Consider the following 27,694-nt stretch of genomic DNA (forward strand, 5'->3'; position numbering starts at 1 on the left):
TTTCAATACAATCAGTGTTTTATCAGGAGTAGATTATCTCTAATAGACTAGGTTTCAGATACACAGACTGCTAATCTATGTAACCCCGCTCTCACCACTGATTGGCAGCTTGCTGAGAGTGTACAGTATACATAGATAGCTGCCAATCAGGGGCGTGAGTGGGGTTATACAGGGCTTAACATTCTGAGCACTGCTACATCAGAAAACAGATAGTCTATCAAAACTGCACTAAGAAGCCCAGCAAGTGACACATCGCTGGAATCAGGGTCTCTGCACATACATTACTCAGCTCTGAGATCACATAGCAAAAACCTGCTGCTATGGAACATGTTTTAAAACATTTTTTAAAATGGAAAGCGATAGGAATGAAGTGACAGCAAATGCAGAAGGGAAAAAAAATAATATGTTCCTTATGCCATAGGAACCTGAGGTAGTGTCTACCTCACAATAAGACAATTACACATTTACTGGATGTCAGCCAATACTGCAACAGGTTCCTGTCTGATGCGAATTAACACACCTCTAAAGGGTGCTTTACATGCTGCGACATTGCTAGCAATGTCGCGTGCAATAGCACCCGCCCCCGTTGTTCGTGCGACATTTAGTTCTCGCTGCCGTAGCGAACATTATCGCTACGGCAGCGTCACACGCACATACCTTGTCAGCGACGTCGCTGTGACCGCTGAACAATCCCTCCCTCAAGGGGGAGGTGCGTTCGGCCTCATAGCGACGTCACTGTGGCGTCACTAAGTGGCCAGCCAATAGAAGCGGAGGGGCGGAGATGAGCGGGACGTAACATCCCGCCCACCTCCTTCCTTCCTCATTGCCGGTGGACGTGTGCCGCCCTGTGGCCCTGTTACCTTCAGGTCATCTCAGGGTCTTCAGGGACGGCGCGTCCTGGGTCCTTCTTGCAACAGGTAGGTAGACTTCTATAGGATTCGTGACGCCACTCTCGGTATTGCGGTCAGGGCGACCGCCACTGCAGTTTAGGGGACACCTGGGGCTGATGTTGGGTGCAGCTAGGTGTAGTGGCTTCCCGAGAGTGAGGCTAGCCCCAGGGCCCAGTTTGGGTGTGTAGAACCACAGGTCGCAGAATGACTCACACGCACAGCAAGAATGTCTTTCAGGGTTTTTACTCATGTCAGGTGGCAGGGGTGAGTAACCCGGGCGTTGCTGTGATGCTCCAAGGTGGAGCCAGGTTCCTTCAGGCTGACTTGTGAGGGTGGCTACTGACTCCCCTTCCTAGCCCTTGTGTTTTTGTGGTGACCCAGACTTGTAGTCCTACGGGGTCACCCAGGGAAGTTGCTTCTGCCTGTTCTCCCCTTTTTCGGCCCCTCTGCTTGTAGCCTGGACCAGGTCACTTCGGCTGCTTGCCTCTTGTGAACTATGGGCCTTCTCGTTGCTACGTGGGTCCGGACTCTGGGATGTTATGGTGGAGGGTATGAAGTAACCCCACCTGCAGATTGAGCAGGCCAACTGAATGGGCCCCTACTCTGGGGACCTGTAACCCCTTGCGGGCCTGGTCCTCGCCTGGCAGTCCCCGTACTCAGCCACCACTCTGCACTTCGGCCTTGGGTGGATTCTGGGCAGCACTACCAGGTGACCGTTCTCCTCCATCAGTAACCACTGCACCTGCGGTGTCTGACTAGTGACAGCCTGCAGGGAGCTTCCTTGCGACTTCTCTCCCTGAGCTTCACTGACTGACTGGCTAACTACTTCCTTCCCTCTGTGCCTGCCTCCGCAACTTAGCAACCAGGCTCTCTACCACACCACTTGAGTGGATATGGAGGCCTCGCCCCCTCCTGGATTTCCCAGGGGTCCCTTCAAAGGTCAATGTGGGAGACCTGATTACTATGCGCCGGTGTAACCACACGCCGGTCAGCCTTCTGGATTACCTGTGTTGTACTGTCCCCAGCATGGGTGCAGTACTCAGTGGTGCCTGACCAGGTCACGGGCGCCACAGACACAGGTAAGGAGATGTTCATCGTTCCAGCAGTGTCACACATAGCGATGTGTGCTGCCGCAGGAACGACGAACAACATCGTACCTGTGGCAGCAGCGATATTAAGGAAAGGACCGACGTGTCAACGATCACCATTTTTGAATGCTTTTGCGATCGTTGATCGTCGCTCCTTGGTGTCACACGCTGCGATGTCACTACCGGCGCCGGATGTGCGTCACTAACGACGTGACCCCAACGATATATCGTTAGCGATGTCGCAGCGTGTAAAGCACCCTTAAGGCTGTTGTTTAGGTTAGTCCCAGTGAGGAGTGAGTTATTGAGAGAGCTACCTATCTTCAGACTGAGCGCTGGAGTCAAACACCACTGATTTGGTTGGGTTTGCAAAGATGGAAGGTACCAGCATTCTTCTCTTTTCCATGAGTGGTGACATAGGTTCTCCATGATCTCTGTCAAAGATATTCTACATGAAGTCAATGAAATACTTCTCCATCTCTGGTTTCATCTTTAGGGAGCGTTTTAGAGATGAAAACCTTGCAGTTGCTTGCTTCAGATTATTTGGCCAAAAAATATTTTGGCCTAAAAGGTTGCAATGGGATCATTCCCTTACCCTATAGCTGCAAACTATGAATATTTATATACAAATGGAGATCAATGTCAATCACGGTTACATGAAGCTAACAATGGGATTAAAATGAATAATTAGAGGTCAGTCACCTAATAAACTAAATATATACACTATAGAAGAAGAGATAAAATATTAAAATGTGCATAATTCAAGTATTAGGAAATAAATGAGGTAGATTAGCGTATAAAGTGTACAATATAATTTACTCCAAAATAAAGTGCTGGTAATGAGGAGTGCGGTACAATCTTGTATAAAGTGCGCTTCACATGTAGATAGATCTCATTAGATAGAAATACTTATAGGATCTATAGAATAAATGACCAGCATTAGGAACAAGGCAAATTAATGATGAATATATAAAGTAATATTTGCAAATAAACTACATATATACCGTAAATCCACAGCTGAAATATACTGCTCTACTGGTTATAGACACAAGATGGCAGTACGGTAATGCAAACGTTACTGTAAGAATGAATCACATAATAGCAGAACTACAAGTGCATCTCCATAAATTACAATATCATCAAAAAGATAATTTATTTCTGTAACTCAATACAAAAAAGGAAACGCATATATTATATAGAGTCATTACACACAGAGGGATGTATTCCTATATATTATATAGAGTCATTACACACAGAGGGATCTATTTCTATATATTATATAGAGTCATTACACACAGAGGGATCTATTTCTATATATTATATAGAGTCATTACACACAGAGGGATCTATTTCTATATATTTTAAAGAGTTATTACACACAGAGGGATCTATTTCTATATATTTTATAGAGTCATTACACACAGAGGGATCTAATTCTATATATTATATAGAGTCATTACACACAGAGGGATCTATTTCTATATATTTTATAGAGTCATTACACACAGAGGGATCTAATTCTATATATTATATAGAGTCATTACACACAGAGGGATCTATTTCTATATATTATATAGAGTCATTACACACAGAGGGATCTATTTCTATATATTTTATAGAGTTATTACACACAGAGGGATCTATTCCTATATATTATATAGAGTCATTACACACAGAGAGATCTATTCCTATATATTATATAGAGTCATTACACACAAAGGGATCTATTCCTATATATTATATAGTCATTACACACAGATGGATCTATTCCTTTATATTATATAGAGTCATTACACACAGAGGGATCTATTCCTATATATTATATAGAGTCATTACACACAGAGGGATCTATTTCTATATATTATATATCCCTTGACAATTACACACAGAGTAATCTATTTCTATATATTATATAGAGTCATTACACACAGAGGGATCTATTCCTATATATTAGGCCTGCGACACACATCCGTGCCGCCGGTACGTGTTTGCCATTTTTTGCACATACCGGCGGCACGGAGACACGTTCAGCAATGCTACCCTATTGTAGCAGGCACACGTAAAACCACACGGAACGTGTGTCCGTGTGCGTTTGTACGTGTGTGCGTTTTTCTAAATGCTGACATGTCAGTGTTTTCTCCGGCAGCACGGGTGTCACACAGTCCGCACCCGTACCACATGGGTGTAGTGTGGATGCGGTCCCGTGTGACACGCGCCGGAGAAAACACACGTGTCAGAGAAAAAACAAAAAAACCCTAACTCATCCTTCTCCAGCCCTCCTGTCTCTGCCGCTGCTGTCACTTCCTGCCGACCGCTGCTCATTATTCTCATTTAATATTCACTTCACTGCGGCCGGAAGCAGCAGCAGCGGGGAGACGGCAGGGCTGGAGACCGAAGATCAGCACCATGGACAGCAGGAAGGACCACGTGAGTATGTAAATAACCTGTTCTCCGTATGTTATCACTGATAGCATGCAGAGAACACACATGGCCCGCACGTACCAGAGACACGTACTTACCTGCACACAACACGCAGGGGAAATACGTGTCTCTCGGCACATGCGTGATTTTCACATGAGTGTGTCGGAGGCCTTATATAGAGTCCTTACACACAGAGGGATCTATTTCTATATATTATATAGAGTCATTACACACAGAGGGATCTATTCCTATATATTATATAGAGTCCTTACACACAGAGGGATCTATTTCTATATATTATATAGAGTCATTACACACAGAGGGATCTATTCCTATATATTATATAGAGTCCTTACACACAGAGGGATCTATTTCTATATATTATATAGAGTCCTTACACACAGAGGGAACTATTTCTATATATTATATAGAGTCCTTACACACAGAGGGATCTATTTCTATATATTATATAGAGTCATTACACACAGAGGGATGTATTCCTATATATTATATAGAGTCATTACACAGAGGGATGTATTCCTATATATTATATAGAGTCATTACACACAGAGGGATCTATTTCTATATATTATATAGAGTCATTACACACAGAGGGATGTATTCCTATATATTATATAGAGTCATTACACACAGAGGGGTATATTTCTATATATTATATAGAGTCATTACACACAGAGGGATCTATTTCTATATATTTTAAAGAGTTATTACACACTGAGGGATCTATTTCTATATATTTTATAGAGTCATTACACACAGAGGGATCTATTTCTATATATTTTATAGAGTCATTACACACAGAGGGATCTATTCCTCCATATTATATAGAGTCATTACACACAGAGGGATCTATTCCTATATATTATATAGTCATTACACACAGAGGGATCTATTTCTATATATTATATAGAGTCATTACACACAGAGGGATCTATTTCTATATATTTTATAGAGTTATTACACACAGAGGGATCTATTCCTATATATTATATAGAGTCATTACACACAGGAGGGATCTATTCCTATATATTATATAGAGTCATTATGTCGCGGGCGGAGGAGGGGACGCCGCGCTCTCCCACTGCTCGGGTCCGGCTGCCGCTGCGGCTGCTGCGGCCTGCTGCTGCTGCTCGGTGGCTCGAGCGATGGGCCGGATCCCGGGGACTCGAGCAGCGCTCCTCGCCCGTGAGTGAAAGGGGATTGGGATTTGGGATAGTTTATTGTCCGTGACGCCACCCACGGTTGTGGTGATTAAGTGGACACCACCGCTGCTCTTTCTGGGGAGCCCGGGAGTGATGGTATGGAGCAGCCAGTTGTTGGTTTGCCCCTCCGTGGGTAGGGGTTTTGGTGCTCCCGGGGTCCAGTGATGGGGTTGGTATGGTGGACAGGCGGGTATGGGGCCTGTGGAGGTGCAGGGGCGCAGGGGCGGCGCTGTGCCGCACGGCACGGAGGTACTCACTCAGCCAGTAAACACGACACAGTTCTCGGTAAACAAACGGCTGGTTGGACGGGTCCCTCGGACGGTTACGGTGCTGATGTTCCCTGCAGTTAGCGGTGACGGTCTCTTCCCTGCACCTATGTAAAGTCTTTTTGGTAGCGATGGGTTCCCACCGGTTACCCGCTCCCCGACCTGGACATGAGCCGGAGGAGCCCCTCTCTTGCCCGCAGGCGCTGGCCCTGGGAAACTGGTGCCTTGGCGGTGGCGGTGTGTCGCCCTGGGCAAGCCAGGGGTCACAGGTCACACACCACCACACCCCACACCCCAGGTAGGCACACCTAAGCTGAACCAGAAATCCTTGTTGCCTTCCTCCAGGAGTCTGATGATGCACACCAGGGGGTGGGCCAGGCGGTTGGCTCCGCCCACCAAGGAGCTCACAGCTCTGGAGGCAGGAAGTACCAGGCAGATTAGCCCAGGGAGGGCAAGAGTGAAGTCTAGCTGAGGGCTAGAGTAAACCACCAAGTGAAAGTAAAGAGAGAGAAGTGGTAAAGGAGGAAAGCAAGTGAGGTGACAAGAAGGAAGGAAAGCCTGAGAGCCCAGCTTTGTGTAGGGCCAGTACAGCAAGGTCAGCGACGGCAGTGACTGTCCGGAGGGGGACCGTTTGGAAGTTCCTGGAAGGACCCCGTCGGCTGTGTGCCCGGTGGTCTGGAGCAGTGTTCCGAAAGACAGTCAGCACCAGGGCAGGGGCCTCTCGGACCCCGGCAAGGCTAGGAGTCGCCAAATTTGCCGAATCCGTCAGTGAAGGGGACGTAGATTCCCCCAACAACCAAGTCCCGATTGAAGGCAACAGTCCAACCTGTACAACAGAGGCACCGCCACCGCCAGGGCACCAGTCTCTGAGGGCCAGCGCCTGCGGGCAAAGTGTAGTGCTCCTCCGGCCCAGCTTGAAGCCGGGGAGCGGGTTATCGGTGGGGACCCATTGCAACCATCTGTACATACAGGTGCAAGGAAGAGGGACATCACCGTCACCTACCGGGAAAGCAAAGCAGCCGTCTGTGGGACCGTCCTACCAGCCGTTTGGTTTACCGTACAAACTGTGTCCAAGTCTCAGGCTGAGTGAGTACCACAGTGCCGCAAGGCACAGCGCTGCCCCCGCGTCCCTGCGCCCACCAAGCCCTGCACCTCTCAAGCCATCACCGGGCCCCGGGATCACCAACCCCTACCCACGGAGGGGCAACACAACACCTGGCTGCTCCCCATCACCATCCCCGGGATCCCCGCATTAAGCAGCGGTGGTGCTACACATCACCACAACCGTGGGTGGCGTCACGGACATTATCCCAACATCCCAAACCCCCCTTTCACTCACGGGCGAGGAGTGCCGCTCGAGAAAAGCCCCCGGGATCCGGCCTACGGCTCGAGCCACCACTGAGCAGCCGGACCCGAGCAGAAGGGGTGAGCGCGGTGTGCTGACACCCTCCTCCCCGCCCGCGACAACTTGGCGTCACGAACAGGATCTTACCGCTCTGCCGTCTGGTAGAGGTGCGCCTTGTTACCGCTGGAGGTATCCGGCAGAAAAATTTCAGAAGCCGCCATCTTTGGCGCGAAAAGTTCCCGCTCGAGCGTCTTCTCGAGCAGTAGAGGCGCGAAGGCCAAAACCCCGCCCCGAGAGAGGAGGGGCCGGAAAGAGCTAAGGGGGACGCGATGGCGGCTGGACGCATGTAGCTGCAGCTATAGAAGCAGGGACGCCAGGACTCTGCAGCTGTATTGGGTTCCTGGAAGGCACGATTGCCGAGATGTACCACCCTACTCCCAACGAGGAAGCCCCCGCGCCCGGCACGGCGACGTGGTTGAGGGACCGGACCGTCCCGCTGAGTAACCGTCTGCAGGCCCATATGCAACTCCTCCTGGAGGAGTGGGAGACCGACATGGCGGACGTCGTGGCTGCTATGTGGAGACGCGAGGCAGAAGAGGATTTGGAGGAGCGGGTAAGCGACCCACGCCCCTGTATTCCTGAGGGATCGGCTGTTGGAGCTGAGGGGCCCGGCCGGCTTCCGCTCACCCTGCCTCTCTCCCCGCTACCCGCGATAGTTGCTGCCGCCCCGCCATTAGGCCCGCTACCAGCCCAACCGGTAGCGATACCCTGCCCAGCCGCTCCGGCGGACCAGCCGGCAGCAGACGTCCAAGACGGTCCTGAAGTACACCGGGGGGAACCGCTGGAACCGCGGCCCCTTAACAGCATGGTGCCAGAAGTCCCAGCAGTGACTGTGCCAGACCCGGAGCCTGGAACCGTAGCCTGGATGAAGGACCGGGTGATACAATTCCACCAACGACAGCAGGATCAGATCTTCCGGATGATGGAGCAGTGGACCAACGAGATGGAGGAGCTGATTACAACTGCCCCGATGTGCGAAAGGGGAATAGATGTAGCAGAACCGACTGGTGACCCACGTCCCTATGTCCTACCTGGACCGGCCGCTGCGGCTGAGGGGCCCGGCCTAGTTTCGGCCTATGCATCGCCCTTGCCGTCACTGATGGGGCGCCTCCACCTAAGCTCGCCTACTCTGCTGCTCCATGTTACCGCAGATGGGGATGAAGTGTCGGATGCTGGAGACCAGGAGGCTGCGGCAGCTGGCGGCAACCCGCCTGACGCAGGAACAAGAAATGACGACTCCTGCCCCAGCTCCGGGCCCGTTGTTACGGCTGAAGGAGCAATTGAGCGTTCCCGCTATGTGGGGGGCCCTGTGGTTTATCATACTCCGCATACCGGTGGAAATGGGTACCGGGTACCTCTGTCGCCGCAGGCATGTCAGTGCATGTTTGATGTGTTGGTGGCAGAGGATGGGTCCACCTTAGTAGAGGAACTGGAGTAGGGCAATGGAGGCCCGCAGCACCGTCCCCGTTGGGACCACCTATTTGTTTGCAAAGTTTTGAAAGTTCTGATGATAAGTGAAAATGATCCGAAGTTCACCTGATTCACCGTGTGATTTGCAACCGGCAGGAGCCGGCACCGTTGTCCCCGTGGGGACCGTTTAAAAATGCATGGGAACTATCCATGGACAAGCCCGTGAACTCTGCAGGGCAACCACAAACGTTAGTGGCTTGTAAATATGTTGGGTACCGTTACCGTTTTCCGCAAGCCGCCTCCGGAGAGGCAGGTTGGAGGGAGGGCCCTGAGCAGAGCAGGCTGGGGCCCAGCCACCAAAAGGACCGGTGGCTACCCTCTGGAGGGGAAGGACAGATCCCGCTCGGGTACCGTGTGCTGGACTGTGGGTCAAGGGGTGCTGCCTGGGTTTTAGGGGCAGCATCAGGGCCAGGTTACTTGGGTGGGAGAGAGCGGAAACCGTGACCGTACACCGTTGAAACGTTAAAAGTAAATGTGCCTCCCGTAAGGGAAGAATTTATTAAAAATGTTATTATTGTTTGTTTAACCCTGTTATCCCCTTTTTACAGAAAAATAAAACCGGTGTAGGACGGCAGCCCGCGGACGGTCTGCGTTTTGCTAAGGGGGAATGTGTCGCCCTGGGCAAGCCAGGGGTCACAGGTCACACACCACCACACCCCACACCCCAGGTAGGCACACCTAAGCTGAACCAGAAATCCTTGTTGCCTTCCTCCAGGAGTCTGATGATGCACACCAGGGGGTGGGCCAGGCGGTTGGCTCCGCCCACCAAGGAGCTCACAGCTCTGGAGGCAGGAAGTACCAGGCAGATTAGCCCAGGGAGGGCAAGAGTGAAGTCTAGCTGAGGGCTAGAGTAAACCACCAAGTGAAAGTAAAGAGAGAGAAGTGGTAAAGGAGGAAAGCAAGTGAGGTGACAAGAAGGAAGGAAAGCCTGAGAGCCCAGCTTTGTGTAGGGCCAGTACAGCAAGGTCAGCGACGGCGGTGACTGTCCGGAGGGGGACCGTTTGGAAGTTCCTGGAAGGACCCCGTTGGCTGTGTGCCCGGTGGTCTGGAGCAGTGTTCCGAAAGACAGTCAGCACCAGGGCAGGGGCCTCTCGGACCCCGGCAAGGCTAGGAGTCGCCAAATTTGCCGAATCCGTCAGTGAAGGGGACGTAGATTCCCCCAACAACCAAGTCCCGATTGAAGGCAACAGTCCAACCTGTACAACAGAGGCACCGCCACCGCCAGGGCACCAGTCTCTGAGGGCCAGCGCCTGCGGGCAAAGTGTAGTGCTCCTCCGGCCCAGCTTGAAGCCGGGGAGCGGGTTACCGGTGGGGACCCATCGCAACCATCCGTACATACAGGTGCAAGGAAGAGGGACATCACCGTCACCTACCGGGAAAGCAAAGCAGCCGTCTGTGGGACCGTCCTACTAGCCGTTTGGTTTACCGTACAAACTGTGTCCAAGTCTCAGGCTGAGTGAGTACCACAGTGCCGCAAGGCACAGCGCTGCCCCCGCGTCCCTGCGCCCACCAAGCCCTGCACCTCTCAAGCCATCACCGGGCCCCGGGATCACCAACCCCTACCCACAGAGGGGCAACACAACACCTGGCTGCTCCCCATCACCATCCCCGGGATCCCCGCATTAAGCAGCGGTGGTGCTACACATCACCACAACCGTGGGTGGCGTCACGGACATTATCCCAACATCCCAAACCCCCCTTTCACTCACGGGCGAGGAGTGCCGCTCGAGAAAAGCCCCCGGGATCCGGCCTACGGCTCGAGCCACCACTGAGCAGCCGGACCCGAGCAGAAGGGGTGAGCGCGGTGTGCTGACACCCTCCTCCCCGCCCGCGACAGCGGTGTCTCCCCTTAACGATCGGACTGTTGCCTTCTATCGGGACTTGGTTGTTAGGAGACAGAGGTCCCCTTCACTGACGGATTTGGCAAATTATGGCGACTCCTAGCCTTGCCGGGATCCGAAAGGCCCCTGCCCTGGTGCTGACTGTTCTTCGTATACTGCTCCGGTACCGCCGGGTCACCACCCGTCCGCGGTCCTTCCAGCAACCTCCGAGCAGTCCCCCTGCAGACTATCACCGCCGTCTGCTGACCTTGCTGTCTCAGTCCGGGGCACACACCCGGACCAACTTCAGGCTTGCTTAACTGTTCCTTTTTACTTCTTCACTCAAGCTCCTCTCCTTTGCTCCTCTACCACTTCACTTCCTTCTCCTTCCACTTCCCTAACTTCACTCCCCTAGCTTGAACTGCCTGGTTCTCCAGCCTCCAGGGCTGTGAACTCCTCGGTGGGTGGAGCCAACCGCCTGCCCCACCCCCCTGGTGTGGACATCAGCCCCTGGAGGAAGGCAACAAGGATTTTAGGTTAGCTTAGGTGTACCTGCCGGGAATGTGGGGTGCATGTGATGTTGTGACCTGTGACCCCTGGCTTGCCCAGGGCGTCACAATTACACACAAAGGGATCTATTCCTATATATTATATAGTCATTACACACAGATGGATCTATTCCTTTATATTATATAGAGTCATTACACACATAGAGATCTATTCCTATATATTATATAGAGTCATTACACACAGAGGGATCTATTTCTATATATTATATATCCCTTGACAATTACACACAGAGTAATCTATTTCTATATATTATATAGAGTCATTACACACAGAGGGATCTATTCCTATATATTAGGCCTGCGACACACATCCGTGCCGCCGGTACGTGTTTGCCATTGTTTGCACGTACCGGCGGCATGGAGACACGTTCAGCAATGCTACCCTATTGTAGCAGGCACACGTAAAACCACACGGAACGTGTGTCCGTGTGCGTTTGTACGTGTGTGCGTTTTTCTAAATGCTGACATGTCAGTGTTTTCTCCGGCAGCACGGGTGTCACACGGCCCGCACCCGTACCACATGGGTGTAGTGTGGATGCGGTCCCGTGTGACACGCGCCGGAGAAAACACACGTGTCAGAGAAAAAACAAAAAAACCCTAACTCATCCTTCTCCAGCCCTCCTGTCTCTGCCGCTGCTGTCACTTCCTGCCGACCGCTGCTCATTAAGCAGAAGAAGCAGCAGCGGGGAGACGGCAGGGCTGGAGACCGAAGATCAGCACCACGGACAGCAGGAAGGACCACGTGAGTATGTAAATAACCTGATCTCCGTATTTTATCACTGAAAGCATGCGGAGAACACACGTGGCCCGCACGTACCAGAGACACGTACTTACCTGCACACAACACGCAGGGGAAATACGTGTCTCTCGGCACATGCGTGATTTTCACGTGAGTATGTCGGAGGCCTTATATAGAGTCATTACACACAGAGGGATCTAGTCCTATATATTATATAAAGTCATTACACACAGAAGGATCTATTTCTATATATTATATAGAGTCATTACACACAGAGGGATCTAGTCCTATATATTATATAGAGTCATTACACAAAGAGGGATCTAGTCCTATATATTATAGAAAAATAGCAACAAAAAGAGGAATAAATATCCTCCAAAAATTAAGTATAACTAGCATTACTTACAGCAAGATGGGCTGCAGTGTGTACATCGCCCAGGCCAACAACTAGTACTTTAGCAGGATACAGCTAAACCCCCACTAAGTGGAAGCGTCACAGGAGCAAGAAGAACAAATCATGAGACATACTTCCAAAAAATGGAGGGGGCGATTGCTGGATGATAAAACTGCACACTGATGGCTTGCATAGAGCGTTGTTCACACATGCAGATAACACAGTCACAAGCCCGCAGCCTATTAGGTGACGCCCATACTATTAGATCAGGCGGGCTGCCAAGCCGTACTCCATCTGTGCACCATACAGTGACAGGAACTCTAATATGCAAGGCCTAACAGAAAGGAGCCTGGTTGCATCCTGTACAAAAAAATATGAGGTTTTAGTTGGTATTATGGCCATAAAACGGAAGCCTACAACCCTCGTCACGGGAACCTCATGCTTGTAGGTCCCTACACTAAATATAAAAATAGCAACAAAAAGAGGAATAAATATCCTCCAAAAATTAAGCATTACTTACAGCAAAGAAGGGCAGTAGAGTCATTACTCGCAGAGGGATGTATTTCTACATACAGTATTATATAGAGTCATTACACTCAGAATGATCTTATTTCTATATACAGTGGAACCTTGGATTACGAGCAGAATTGGTTCTGGGCGTGAGCTCTTAAACCAAGTTACTCTTATATCAAAGCAAATTTTCCAATAGGAAATAATTGAAACACAGAGAATTTGTTTCACAACCCAAAAATATTTACTGTATTTATACAAACTCATTACAGTAATACAGAATAAGGCACTGTATTAATATAAAATATTACTGTACACTAATACAAAGTACTGTACAGTAAAAAACATTAAACAAATTAAACTGCACGTTAGCTTACAATAAAATTGTTGCTGTGCGAGAGGTACAATACAAGCAATGTGCTGCACTGGGTAACAGAAAGAAAGTACAATACTGTATCCACAAATGCAAATTGATAGAAATGCTGTATAGTATATACTGTACTGTACAATGGTATACAGTATACAGTACATATGTACAGAAAGCTACCTCCAGAGCGGGTCAGAGCGCGGTGAAAGGACTGACCCGGAAGTGTGCACGGTGAGTATTTGCTCTTCTTGCAAATCATTGCTCTTAAACCAAGTTACAAATTTGTAAAAAGCTTTGTCTTGCAAAACGCTCTCAAACCAAATTACTCTTAATCCAAGGTTCCACTGTAAATTATGGGGTATTGTCAAGAGGAAGATGAGAGACACCAGAGCCAACAATGCAGACGAGCTGAAGGCGGCTATCAAAGCAACCTGGGCTTCCATAACACCTCAGCAGAGCCACAGGCTGATCACCTCCATGCCACATTGCCGCATTGATGCAGTAATTCATGCAAAAGGAGCCGCGACCAAGTATTCAGGCATTTACTGTGCAGACTTTTCAGTAGGCGCCAACATTTATGAGTTTAACATCATTTTTTCAGTTGATCTTATATAATTTTCTGAGATAATGATTTTTGAGTTTTCTTTGGCTATAAGCCATAATCATCAACATTAACAGAAATAAACACTTGAAATAGATCCCTCTGTGTGTAATGACTCTATATAATATATAGGAATAGATCCCTCTGTGTATGATGACTCTATATAATATATAGGAATAGATCACTCTGTGTGTAATGACTCTATATAATATATAGGAACAGATCTCTCTGTGTGTAATGACTCTATATAATATATAGGAACAGATCCCTCTATGTGTAATGACTCTATATAATATATAGGAACAGATCCCTCTGTGTGTAATGACTCTATATAATATATAGGAACAGATCCCTCTGTGTGTAATGACTCTATATAATATATAGGAACAGATCCCTCTGTGTGTAATGACTCTGTATAATATATAGGAACAGATCCCTCTGTGTGTAATGACTCTATATAATATATAGGAACAGATCCCTCTGTGTGTAATGACTCTATATAATATATAGGAATAGATCCCTCTGTGTGTAATTACTCTATATAATATATAGGAATAGATCCCTCTGTGTATGATGACTCTATATAAGGCCTCTTTCACACGTTCGTGAAAAATCATGCACGTTTTTCACGGACGTGTCAGAGGTGTGTTTTGCCCTCCGTTAGCCGTGTTTATGGGCTACGTGTGTTCTCTGTGTGTTATCACGGATAACACACGGAGAACGGGAACTTTCTACTCACCTGTCCCTGGCGTTACTGTCCGTGGTGCTGAACTTCGGTCTCCGGTCATGCCGACTCCCCACTGCTGCTGCTTCCGGCCGCAGTGAAGTGAATATGCAATGAGCATAATGAGCGGCGGTCGGAAGCAAGTGCCAGCAGCGGCAGAGACAGCAGGGCTGGAGAAGGTGAGTAAAGGTTTTTTTTTTTCTCACAGACACGTCTTTTCTCCGGTGCGTGTCACACGGAACACATCCGTGTGGTCCGTTAGCATTACGTGTGATACGTTTGCGTTCTGTGTGACACCCGTGATGCCGGAGAAAAACGGACATGTTGGCGTGAGAAACACACGGACACACGTAAGTACGGAACGGACACACGTTCCATGCGCAAATACTTACGTGTGTCCAAAACCATAAGAATACATAGGTCTACATGTGTACGTGTCTCCGGTACGTGAGAAAACTGCCAAACACGTACCGGAGGCACATATGTGTGAAAGAGGCCTAATATATAGGAATAGATCCCTCTGTGTGTAATGACTCTATATAACATATAGAAATAGATCCCTCTGTGTGTAATGACTCTATATAATATATAGGAATAGATCCCTCTGTGTGTAATGACTCTATATAATATATAGAAATAGATCCCTCTGTGTGTAATGACTCTACATAATATATAGGAATAGATCCCTCTGTGTGTAATGACTCTATATAATATATAGGAATAGATCCCTCTGTGTGCAATGACTCTATATAATATATAGGAATAGATCCCTCTGCGTGTAATGACTATATAATATATAGAAATAGATCCCTCTGTGTGTAATGACTCTATAATATATAGAAATAGATCCCTCTGTGTGTAATGACTCTATATAGATTCTCTATCGGGTTTAGGTCAGGCGAGTTTTCTTGCCAATCAAGCACAGTGAAACTGAGTATAGAAAAGACAAATATACTAACACCTAAATGCAAATTGTGAAGATCATATAAACAAGCAGCACATAACAAAACCTGCGCATTCTGTCAAAAACCGCATCATTGACAACAATTGAATGAAGAATCTCTGAATCCTCAGGTAGAAGTGTGGAATATTGTGGTCAACATCAAGAATAAATTCCTCATAGGACCAGGTTTCAGAAGGATGGAAAAACTACTAGAAAATATAAGACAAGTGTTAAAACCCTAATAAAATAAAATCACTAAAAATCCTAAGGGAATGAACCATAAGACTCCCTACCTATCTGCTGCGCTGCACCCGGAGAACGGAGACGCCCATATGGCCCAACTCCACAGCAGCGATCATTTAGGGTAATTATTATAATGTGATTTTTACGTTATACACAGCGGCCTGGGCTCTTATATACAGCATGTTAGAATGCTGTATATAAGAGGCCACTGGTGGTGACTGCAGCTTACAGGCCCCAAATCTGCAGACAGGTTCCTTTTAAACACCATTAAGTGGAGACAAGAACCCCTCAACAACAAGAACATGTTGCCCTATAACAACAGCCTCGGGTTAAGGGCTCATTCACATGACCGTTCCGTTTGTCCTGGTCAGTTCCTGTTTTTTTGCGGACCCACGGACAGGACCATCTTTTCAATGTCTTTTGTGTAGGATTGGATGGCACACGAAAAAACTTCCGTGTGCATCCGATCCTACAAAAAAACACATCGGATGCCGTATGTCCGTTCCGTTATTATGGAACATGTCCTATTCTGTTCCGTAATAACGGACCGTGACTCAATACAAGTCAATGGGCCCACAAAATCCCTGGAAGCCGCACGGAAGCACTTCCATGTGACCTCCGTCGGGTGCCCGTGCAGTCTGTGTCCCGCTTCAGCACCGCGGCTGCTTAGACTGCAGTATCAGCAGCTTCTCACACAGCAGTGCGGGAAGCGTGCGGGGATGACGAGCACTGTTGTCAGGAGGTTAGATGAGATCATTACCTGCTGTGACGATCTCCTGCTCTCCTGACGTCAGCGCTGTCACTGAATTCTATGCCTGCCGCGTTCTCACATCAAGTCTTGCGGGCGGCCTGAGACTTATTCCCCTTATTGGATTACGCTGGACCCGGATTTGATTATTCTTTTCAATAAATTGGTGAAAGAGGGAATGTTTTGGGGAGTGTTTTTTCAAATAAAACTTTTTTGTTGTCTATTTGTTTTTTATTACTGACTGGGTTTGTGATGTCGGGTATCTGATAGATGCCGTGACATCACTAACCCCAGGGCCTGATACCAGGTGATATTACATATCTGGCACTAACCCAATATATTACCCTGTTTGCCACCGCACCAGGGCAACGGGATGAGTTAGGGTGAAGCACCAGGATTGGCACGTCCTGGATGGATGCGCCACTTCTGGGGCAGCTGTGGCCTGCTATTTTTAGGCTGGGGAGTGTCCAATAACAGTGGACCTCCCTAGTCTGAGAATACCAGACCATAGCTGTCTGCTTTACCTTGGTAGGTGATCCAATTTGGGGGGACCCCGTGTTTTTTGTTTTAAATTATTTATTTAATTTAAAATAACAGCGTGGGGTGCCCTCTGTTTTGGATTACCAGCCAAGGTGAAGCTGCCATCTGTAGTTTGCAGGCTGCAGCCGTTTGCTTTACCCTAGCTGGCTAAAAAAGATAGGGGGGACCCCACGTCATTTTTTTTTTTTAATTATTTATTTTTTGGCCAAGGCCAAGCACCCTTTAGTGCCACATGAAAGTCACAAAAGGGTGCCAGCTTAGAATATGCAGGGGGGTAGGACATTATATATGTATTTCTCATCTATCTATTCATTCATTCATTCATCTCTCTATCTCCCTGTCTCTATATCTATCTATCCATCTCTATATGTACTCATCTATTTATCTTTCTTGCTGCTTCCGTTTTTTGCAGTCCACAAAAAAAACGGAAGGTACACGGATGACACACGGACCGTATACGGAACGGAACGGATGCCACACGGATGCATCCGTGAAAAAAACTGACTTTTTTGCGGCCTGCAAAAACGGAACGGTCATGTGAATGTAGCCTAACAAGAAAAAATCTTGTTAAGCCTCTTAATCTCAGGTTGATAGTCGAATCTTTTAAGATCGGTCTTAGTAAGTACATGGTGAACTATGTACCTTGCAAAGTCAGACATGTCAGTCTTCTTGAATTCTGGAATGACAATTGCTGGCTGAGTGGTGCGGTTTGTGTGGCCTGTAGTATTTTTTGACCTAGAAACGCAGAAAAGTGTGGTGCATTTGTGACACCCCTGAACTAGTCAGGGTGTCACAGGGTACTGCACTCCTCTCTCTTTTGGAGCAGAGCTCAACCCCCCATGGTTCTGGGATCCTAACCATCAGCACTCAAATCCTAGCCACACCTCACACCACACCTGTCAGGCACACCAGTGGGTGGTCTAGCTGGAACAGGGCCACCCGCCTAGGGGTCAGACAGACTAGTGGGAGGGGCTGAGTGAGTTGAGAAGTAGCCCTCAAAGAGTGAGGAGCTGAGGGAGTTGGCGCTCCCTGGGAGACGATGGCTAGGTCGCAGACGGTGGTCTGAGACGGGAGGAGTCGGAGACCCGGTTGCAGGGTATTAGAAAGAGGTGCCAGACTTAGTTTGGGAGAACTTTCGGCACCGGAAAATCTAGTAACCGAACTGGTACCGAGTACGGCGGGGTACTGGACCCTAGATCAGGGAGTAGCTTCACGCAACCTGATAATTAACCTGTGCAGGATAGTCTCTTTATGAACTTTCCCCAAGGGCTCAGAGATCGAAGGCACCAACACAACGAGGGGGATAGGGCTTTCCAGCATATGCGGCCCACTGAGATACCAAGTGTCAGCCATTGAGAGCACACCTCCTCTAACTAACCATAGGGAGCAGGACCCTGAAAGCTTCAGGCTGAGGGGTCACTCAGAACCTCTAAATTCTAGTGCATGGAGGCAGGTGACAGACCATCAGCAATACCAACGGGAGCGGACTCCCGGACGAGCTCCCCTGAAGTAGCAGCGGCACCCAGAGACTTGGTTTACTACTGTGTCAGAGTCTGCTTTATGGTCGCATAAACACCACCACTGCCTGAGTGAGTACGCTGCCTTCCCCTGCGTCCAATCTGCACTACGCTCCCCTACACTCTACCATCCGATGTCCCGGGGCCTCCCCTACCCATGGAGGGAACGTCATCTGGCTGCCCTGCTCCATCTCCCCCGGGTACTCCCATCGGCATCGCGGTACTCACCTTACTGCGAACCACAGGTGGCGTCACGAACATTAATCCCTTGTAAATAACCCCCTTTCATTTTCGGGTGACCCCGAGCCCCTGGGTCCGGAGACCCTTGAGCCACGGCAACTCCGGATCTGAGCAGTCCAACTGCTGCAGGGGCGGTACACATTTAGTTCCGTAACTGGTTTGATGTGCATAGTTTCTTCCACATGTGAAGCTGGAAATATGTAGTAGTCAGGAGTATGGCACTCGCACCCTTTTTACCCCTCCTGTGCGTAAAGGTGTCTTGTATCTTAGTAGCCTTGGCTTCCGCACAAGCTCTTATAAGTTGCTCACTGAAAATTGAATATTTTGAAGAGCGTGACTTAGATGAACATTCAGACGGCTTGTGGTGGACCTAGAAATGCAAGATGACTTTTCTGTTATTTGTGCGATTCTTGCCTCTGGCATAGACTTAATATCATGTACAGTGCAGTCTCTCTCAGAATTAAATTGCAGGAATTCATCTACAGAATCCTGTGTATTTTATCCTTCCAGAGTAGCAATGTATTTTTTACTTATCTTGTATATAGGTCTTAAATTGAACAAATTTGTCCTGGAGCTCCCTTTAGTGGTAGTTCGTGAGAAACAGGCTGAGAAATGGTGGTTTTTGCCATAAGTCTGATACATTACAGGAAAGTTCACATTTTGCAGTCTCTAAATTTTCTTTAACTGTCCCGTATGGGTTTGGTAGGGTGTTGAGCCTTTTCACTGTGGGTCGAGAGCTAAACCTCACATATCTGATTGTAGTTCTTGCAAAGACCACGCAGTCTTCTCTGATGATATGATATGTTGCAGGTAGAGTGGATCTGTGCAGTGACGTGACCTGATTGATTCCTAGCAGGGTCTGTGCTGAGAGAGACGGGGCTGTGATTGCTTTGTATACACAGACACTTTAGGGTACTTTACATGCTGCGATATCGGTACCGATATCGCTAGCGAGCGTACCCGCCCCCGTCGGTTGTGCGACACGGGCAAATCGCTGCCCGTAGCGCACAACATCGCTAACACCCGTCACACGGATTTACCTTCCCTGCGACATGGCAGCCGTCCAATAGCAGAGGAGGGGCGGAGATGAGGGGCCGGAACATGCCGCCCACCTGCTTCCTTCCTCATTGCCGATGGACGCAGGTAAGGAGATGTTCGTCGTTCCTGCGGATTCACACATAGCGATGTGTGGTGCCGCAGGAACGACGAACAACATCATACCTGTGGCAGCAGCGATATTAAGGAAAGGAGCGACGTGTCAACGATCACCATTTTTGTACGATTTTGCGATCGTTGATCATCGCTCCTTGGTGTCACACGCTGCGATGTCGCTACCGGCGCCGGTGCGTCACTAACGACGTGACAAACGACGATATATCGGTAGCGATGTCACAGCATGTAAAGCACCCTTTATTGCATAGCAACAATGATAATACAATATATATATATATTGAATAATTCCCAAGTCGTTGAGGCAGGAACCCTGATTCCAATGATGTATCGTTTAGGCTACGTTCCCACAATGAGCTTTTGTTAAGTATTAGAGCCACGTATTTTCGCTGCGTCAAAAACGCTTTGTCTTACAGCCCTGCAGCACCCCGGGGCCTCAGGGCTCACCCATCACCGGGCCAGTGGTATTTTGGGGTCATTGTGACTGGCCTGACCCAGCTCCGCGGCCCCGTCGATGTCATTAAAGATGGGTGCAGGGTGTCCTGGTAATGGGGAAGGGGGGGTTTGCTTTGCAGCGCCACCTGTGGTGCGCAGCCAGGGATTCAGCCGCCGCTGTGAGATGTAACTCTCCCTTGGGGCTGATGGTAATAGATACTAGAGATGGGGAGACAAAAAGTGCAAATAGGGTCTTACCCGATATAACTTGAATGATAAGGAGGAAAAGTACACTCACCTGATATGGTTGTGCCAGTCACAACTCCTTAAATCGCTTGTGAGTGTCAGCGTGGTTAAAAGCAGCGGCCCCGTGAAAAGTGGATAGGATATAAAAAAAGGGGAAAAACGGGTTTTAGCCGCGCTAAAAACCACTGATGCAGGGTTAATAAAGAAGTTTCTTTTTTATTTCAGCATTCCAACGCGTTTCAGAGACAAGGACCGTCTCCTTCCTCAGGGAAAAAAGAAATCCTTTTTTCCCTGAGGAAGGAGACGGTCCTTGTCTCTGAAACGCGTTGGAATGCTGAAATAAAAAAGAAACTTCTTTATTAACCCTGCATCAGTGGTTTTTAGCGCGGCTAAAACCCGTTTTTCCCCTTTTTTTATATCCTTGGGGCTGATGGTGACGCAGCTCAGGTAGTCCAGCTCCCCACAGGTCAAGCGAGCCCCAGGGGGAAACGGTGGCGACGGGGGAGAAGGACTGTTTTGTGCCAAAGTGCAGGGCGACAGCGCCAGTAATAAGGGACTGAGGCAAAGGTTGAGGGTCCAGGTCTTTTACTCACAGTTCTTATGATGCTGCCCTCAGGGTACTGATCACCGCAGTGCTGGGCCCCAGCCGATCTCAGATGAATCAGAGGTCACCACCGCTGTTGTGGAGCGTGTGAGACCTTCCTCCTCTGTGCTGACACGCGATTCCCCATGGCCTGAAACAATTTGGGAACCCCGCTGTCAGTGTTAAGTGTCCCGTCCCATATGCAGGTGACACGGGTCCGATGTGGGGCCCAGCTGTGGCCCTAACCCCGGATCCTATATATGTCACTGTGCTCCGGGAAAATGGGTAGTGGGCGATGGGACTTGGAATCTCCATCCCCTGCAGATTTATTAGAGTCCATGAAGTTTCCCTACCCGAGTTTCCTAACCGAGGGCTCTGCACCCCGACTGTGCTGGCACTGTGGGAACGGTTAGGCTCGACCTCAGCTACCATGTTTTCCTCTGTCTCACCAGAAGCTCTCAAGCACTCTCTATAGCAGCAGTGGTACTACAAGTCCCATGATGTTCTGGCACTTTCTCCTTTCCTGAGATAGCTCTGAAGCATGCATCCCAGGCGGTCTCCCTGAGGGGAGCTGGGTTGCACACCCCCCAGGGACCTGTTGTTGCTTCTCTGTCTCATACTGATCTGACTAGAAACTGTTTGTGTTTGCTCACTTCCTCAGGCAGCCCCCACAGTTGGGATGACTCTTAGTGGCTGTTGCCCTGGTAACCTAGAATTCCCCAGGCTGTCTAGCTTCCTGTGTTGTATGACTCATGGGATGGGGATTGTGTAAATTATGAGCTCAGGATGTGTGTAAGCTCTGAACCCCAGTTGTTAACCTCTTCTTACCTGGATCAGTACTGCACCTTAAGACAGATGCAGTACCCTGTGGTGGCTGAGGCATCAGGGGTGCCACAATTCCACTAAAGTGGATGAGATTTAAAGGAATCACATATTCACTGTGCTTGTGTATTACGATACGTAAACTGACCTGCGGTGCGTGTATCAATTTTTCTTGCGGATATACTGAGTTTTCTGTGCAGGTTTTCTCTACAGACTTGCAAGAGATGTGAAAAATCCGCAGGTAAAAAAACACATGCCTTGTTAGGGCATTTGCTCAGTGGAAACGCATCAAAAACGCATGTTGAGAATATCAATAAAGTTTTGTCAAAGATAAATACCAGGAAGTTTCAAAAACAAGCAGCTTTATTTAAAGCATGACACACCAAACAAAAAAATGTAGCATCAAACATGCAATAAAAATGCATGTTAAATAAACGCAAACAAATGAAAAAACACATGTAACCTAATGTACATCATAAATAAAGAAATATCAAAAGCTCATTGTGGGAATGTATCCTTACTCGACTGCTGGCTGTAGGTTTGATAAAAATCAGTTTTATCTCCAGGAATGTATCACCAAAGAACTAGTAAACCTTCTCCAATGAAGTCCTCCATATTTGTGAGCTTTGTCTAAGCCCGCCCCCTCAATCGATTAGTACCTTTCTGTCTATGTGTGACGCCCTGGCACCGCCAGGTGGTCACACACAGAGTAGACCCCCACACTACACCTTCCCTCACAGGGTTACACCGAGCTGACAAAACCCTAGTCACCCCCCCCAGGGTAGAAAGGGCACACCAGTGGGCGGGACCAGATGGAAGGAAAACGCCCACCTAGGGGTCTAGAGAATCCGGGGCGGGAAAAGAAGTAGTTGAGTTGAGTTCAGTTGAGTTGTTGAGAAGGAGTAGGAGAAGAGAAGCAGTTGAGAGAGGAGAAGAGAGGAGAAAGTGAAGTTCCAGTGAAAGCCAGAGAGGAAAGGCATTGGGGTTGGAGCCCTGGCTTGCTGGCTAGGTGGCAGATGGTGGTCCGTGTCTGTCAGGAGACGGGAAGACAGCTGCCGGAGATCCGAGGTGGACCGGGACAGAGTAGGAGCCCGCCGGTACCGACACCGGAGAACCGACCCGGAAACTGTGCACAGAAGGGGTACCTGAACCCTGAAGCAAGGACCGGAACCAACGGCTTTGTTAGTTTACCAGTTGAGGACAGGATTATACGTCCTGTCCCACCCAAAGTCCCAAAAGAGCAGACCAGCAGCCCACCACAGGGGATAGGGCATCCGCCAGGGCCCCTTTAGATCCCACGGGTCAGCGTCTGCGGGCAAGGCTTCCACCCATAGTTCTGGGAGCGGACTCCCGTGTTCCACACCGGGAAGTCCCAAGAGAACTAAAACCGTGCAGAGGAAAGTGACACAGACCATCACCCCGGATGAGGGACCAGAATACACTCGGCCGCGGCGGCCGGCCACTGGCATCTTGGTTTACCACTGGACTTGTGTGATTTCTTTGACTGTGAGTACACTAACATCCCCCGGTCTGACCGGGCGTGCCGGCCAATGCAGCCACCATCCTCAGCACGGCAACACTGGGCCCCGGGGCATTCACCCCTACCCACGGAGGGTTAAAACAACTACCTGCCATCCCAACACCCCGGATGCTCCCTAACAGCAGCGGTGGTACCCCATCTTACCACATGCCGTGGGTGGCGTCACGGACAATATAGAAAATTCCACATACAACCAATTCCCCTTTTTATTTGAAGTGTCCGCGAGACCCCCTGGGTCCGGAGATCCCTCGAGCCACACCGCAGATCCGGATCCGAGCAGCCCGGCTGCCGGTGTGGGGGCGTCACATATGCACAGTGTACACAAAAAGCTGACAATCAGTGGTATATTTTGCATTATACAGAGCTCATCATTCAGAGAACTAGTGCAACAGAACAATCATTCAGAGATTCTCAGTAGATAAAACAGAGTTTATCAAAACTGCAGCAAAGTCCAAGTGATGCAAATTGTCACAAGTGAGTCACAGCTTGATGTGATCTCAGAATGATCTGCGATCGGAAGGTCACAGTGTGTTGTTGATAGCAGATCCACTTTAGTGCCTGCTCGTGATTTACCCTGAGATGAAGTGTATTTAATTCCATTTGGAAATGAAGGAGTTACGGTTCGTTTCTATACTGCAGTGACCTAACAGGTAGTTGCAATCTCAGCTGCAGACACTCCCTTCTGCTATAAGTATTTGGTCCTCACTCCTCCCTATGCAGGCTATAGCTCATACCTATGCTGTCCATGTTGAAGGAGTTCATCTCTGCATAGCTGTGGTGTTGTTTCTGCTGCAACAAGTTCCTGCTGAAGAAACCTAGGAGTGTTTTTGTTGTGTCTTTCCCCACTTGTTTGTCTTACCTCTCTTGTGTTGTCTTATTGCAGTGATGAGAGTAGTTTCTCACTGACCTTCACTAGTCAGGGTGAGCTCAGGAGCAGTGAGGCCCTAGGCATGTGACAGTGTATGGGTGGAGGACCCGTCTAGGGACATTAAGAAGTGCAATGAACGGCCTCAGGTGAGTGTTAGGAGGTTGCCCCGCTCCCCTCTCCCTAGCACCAGGGACCTCCTTTGTATTGTTATCCTTTTGTGTTATGCCGCTTGCTGGGGGTATCCTCGGATCTGGCATGACAGGTGCAGTAACATTGTGACACAAATGTCTGTGGAAAAAAACAGTCTGTCTTTTCTTGGTAAGTGAAAAAATTTGGCAGACTGATAACATCCAATGTCACTTGATATTTATTAATCCATTGATTTATTACATCCATGAAGGAATTTACTTAACGCACCAAAAGATTTATGGGTCCTTTTATAGGTCCTTAAAACAGGTATATTATGATGCTTACCTATGAACCATGGTATCTATTACCTATAGAAATTAATGGACTATGACCATAAGCCTCATACTAGAATTCCAACATCTGAATCTCCAAATCTTTGCTTACTTGAGTATTCATTTCTTATAGGCTTTTTGCTACTAAATGCAACAGCTGCCTAAAAACTGTACTACCATCTGAATTCATCATGCGGGTTCTCAACCACGTCTACCATGTGGCCTGCTTCTACTGCTGTGAGTGTGAGCGAAGATTAGAACGAGGGGATGAGTTTGTCTTAAAGGAAGGGCAGCTTCTGTGCCGAAGTGACTATGAAAGGGAGCGAGAGATGCTCAGTGCCTTCAGTCTCACACCAGCTGGATCAGGTACGTTGACGACCACCTATTTTTATACAGCGAGATGGTTCTGTTGTCTACACATGTTCCCAAGGATGCTAAGAAATGTGTGTGAACATAGAGTATTGTAGTTTATGCACCTATTGTTATACAACAAGAATTATAAATGTTAACCAGTCAAGTTGGTGGTCAGTAAACGTTTTCAATTAAATCTCAAAAAGAATTAAAATTATCAATACATAAAAGATTGGATAACTCAGTTTTTCAAAGTGACTTCCATGTAGAGAGATCAGAGAAATTAATTTGCTTCAAATTTTACCAAAAATTTGGATTTATCTGAATCATAATTTTTTGTTATTCACTTGAGGGAAACCCGAAACGTGCCACCCAGCCACCATATGGCTGGTGTTATGATTCAGGGACCAAGGAGGATCAAAAAAATGCAGAATCCCAAATAGTAACAGAGTGGCTGGAACCTTAACGGACTGCAGACCTTATCCTGACACACAACTAGAAGTAGCCGTGGGACGAGCCTACGATGACCTAGTTGTCTCGACACAGCCGGAGAACTAAATATTCTCACAGATAGAAATATAAGAAAGCTAATCTGCCTCTGAGAAGTCCCCAAAGATAGATAGCCCCCCACATGTAAAGTCTACGGTGATATAGAAAAACATAAAACAAAGCCAGAAAAGACAGATTAAGCAAAGGTGAGGCCCAAACTATCTTTAAAGAAAAGGATAGGAAGGAGCACTGTCTGCAACCGTAAAAAAACCCCCTAATAAATACCAGCACTTCTGATATGGAAAAATCCTGAGGTCACACAACCTCTCCCCCACTGAATCAGCACTCAAATGTTGCTGGGATCCAAGAACACTAATACAGATGAGGGACTGAATTAATACCAAGCACGACAAACACAATACTTTTCATAATCATGGAGATAAGTATACAGACACTCCAAACAGGGAATGATCCCATTCTACCAAGAACTCCACACAGACAAAATAGGAATCAAGCATTAGTATTAAGCAGAAAAAAACAGCAAGAAAGTGGAAAACAAACAGCAAAGGTACAAAGACCACTTATCTGAGAGGAGTTCTGTCTGTGAGCAGGGCTGGTAACAGAATGTCCTTACACACATGAGACGCACCGGCAAGTAACAAGAGAAAACTACTCAGTTACATAGTCCCAGTCTGACCCTGATTGCCAGTCCTCTGCAGGTGTGTGACTTTCATTCCACAAATCAACTGCACCGCCAGCACTGACCACAAGAGGGAGCCCCAAACTGGAAAACGTATTCACAACAGTACCCCCCCTTGAGGAGAGGTCACTGAACCCACACTTGAACCCCCGGGTTTGTCAGGATGGGCTCGATGAAAAGCACTTATCAAGCGATCAGCATGTAAGTCAGATGCAACCACCCAAGATTTATCCTCCTGACCATAACCTTTCCACTTGACCAGATACTGGAGCTTCTGTCTAGCAATACGGAAATCCAAAATTTTTTCCACTACATATTCCAGATCCCCTTCGACCAACATAGGATCAGGAGGCGCAGCCATGGGCACTACCGATTCAACATATTTTTTCAACAAAGACTTGTGAATCTTGAAAGTCTCTGGAAGAGTCAAACAGAAAGAAACAGGATTAATTACCCTCGAAATTTTTAAGGTCCAATAAACCTTGGCTTAAATTTCGGAGAAGAAACTTTCATAGGAACATGTCTGGAAGACAATCAGACCAAGTCCCCTACCTTAAACTGGGGACCCACAGTCCTACGTCGGTTGGCAAACCGTTGGGCATTTTCCTGGGAGTGGGACAATTTATCCACCACTTGATCCCAAATATGCTGCATTTTCTCCACTGCCGAATCAACACCCGGGCAGGCGGAAGCCTCCATCTGCCCCGAAGAAAACCGAGGATGAAACCCAAAATTGCAAAAAAAAAAGTAGACATCAAAGTGGCCGAACTAGCTCTATTGTTAAGAGCAAACTCAGCCAAGGACAAAAAAGAAACCCAGTCATTCTGATCAGCCGACACAAAACATCGCAAATAAGTTTCCAAAGTCTGATTTTTCCTTATAGTCTGTCCATTGGTCTGAGTATGAAACGCAGAAAAGAAGGACAACTCAACTCTTAGGGGCACTTTGCACACTGCGACATCGCAGGCCGATGCTGCGATGCCGAGTGCGATAGTCCCCGCCCTTGTCGCAGCAGCGATATGTTGTGAAAGCTGGCGTAGCGAAAATTATCGCTACGCCAGCTTCACACACACACTCACCTGCCGTGCGACGTCCCTGTGGCCGGCGACCCGCCTCCTTGTTAAGGGGACGGGTCGTGCGCCGTCACTGCGACGTTACATGGCAGGCGGCCATTCGGAGCGGAGGGGCGGAGATGATCAGGATGTAAACATCCTGCCCACCTCCTTCCTTCCGCATAACCTACGGAAGCCGCAGTGACGCCGGTAGGAGATGTTCCTCGCTCCTGCGGCTTCACACACAGCGATGTGTGCTGCC

General features: G+C 48.3%; 1 protein-coding gene across 2 annotated transcripts in view; it reads left to right on the forward strand.

Moving 5' to 3' along the window:
• LOC142302012 (LIM homeobox transcription factor 1-alpha-like) overlaps positions 1–27,694 on the forward strand; it is a 129,905-nt gene that overhangs the window by 90,606 nt on the left and 11,605 nt on the right. For both annotated transcript variants that reach the window (XM_075343086.1, XM_075343087.1), the window contains one exon: positions 24,974–25,206. In XM_075343086.1, the coding sequence (XP_075199201.1) occupies positions 24,974–25,206 (233 nt within the window). The remainder of the gene's footprint in view (positions 1–24,973; positions 25,207–27,694) is intronic.

Source organism: Anomaloglossus baeobatrachus, chromosome 4 (assembly GCF_048569485.1).
Source record: "Anomaloglossus baeobatrachus isolate aAnoBae1 chromosome 4, aAnoBae1.hap1, whole genome shotgun sequence".
NCBI classification, from domain to species: domain Eukaryota; kingdom Metazoa; phylum Chordata; class Amphibia; order Anura; family Aromobatidae; genus Anomaloglossus; species Anomaloglossus baeobatrachus.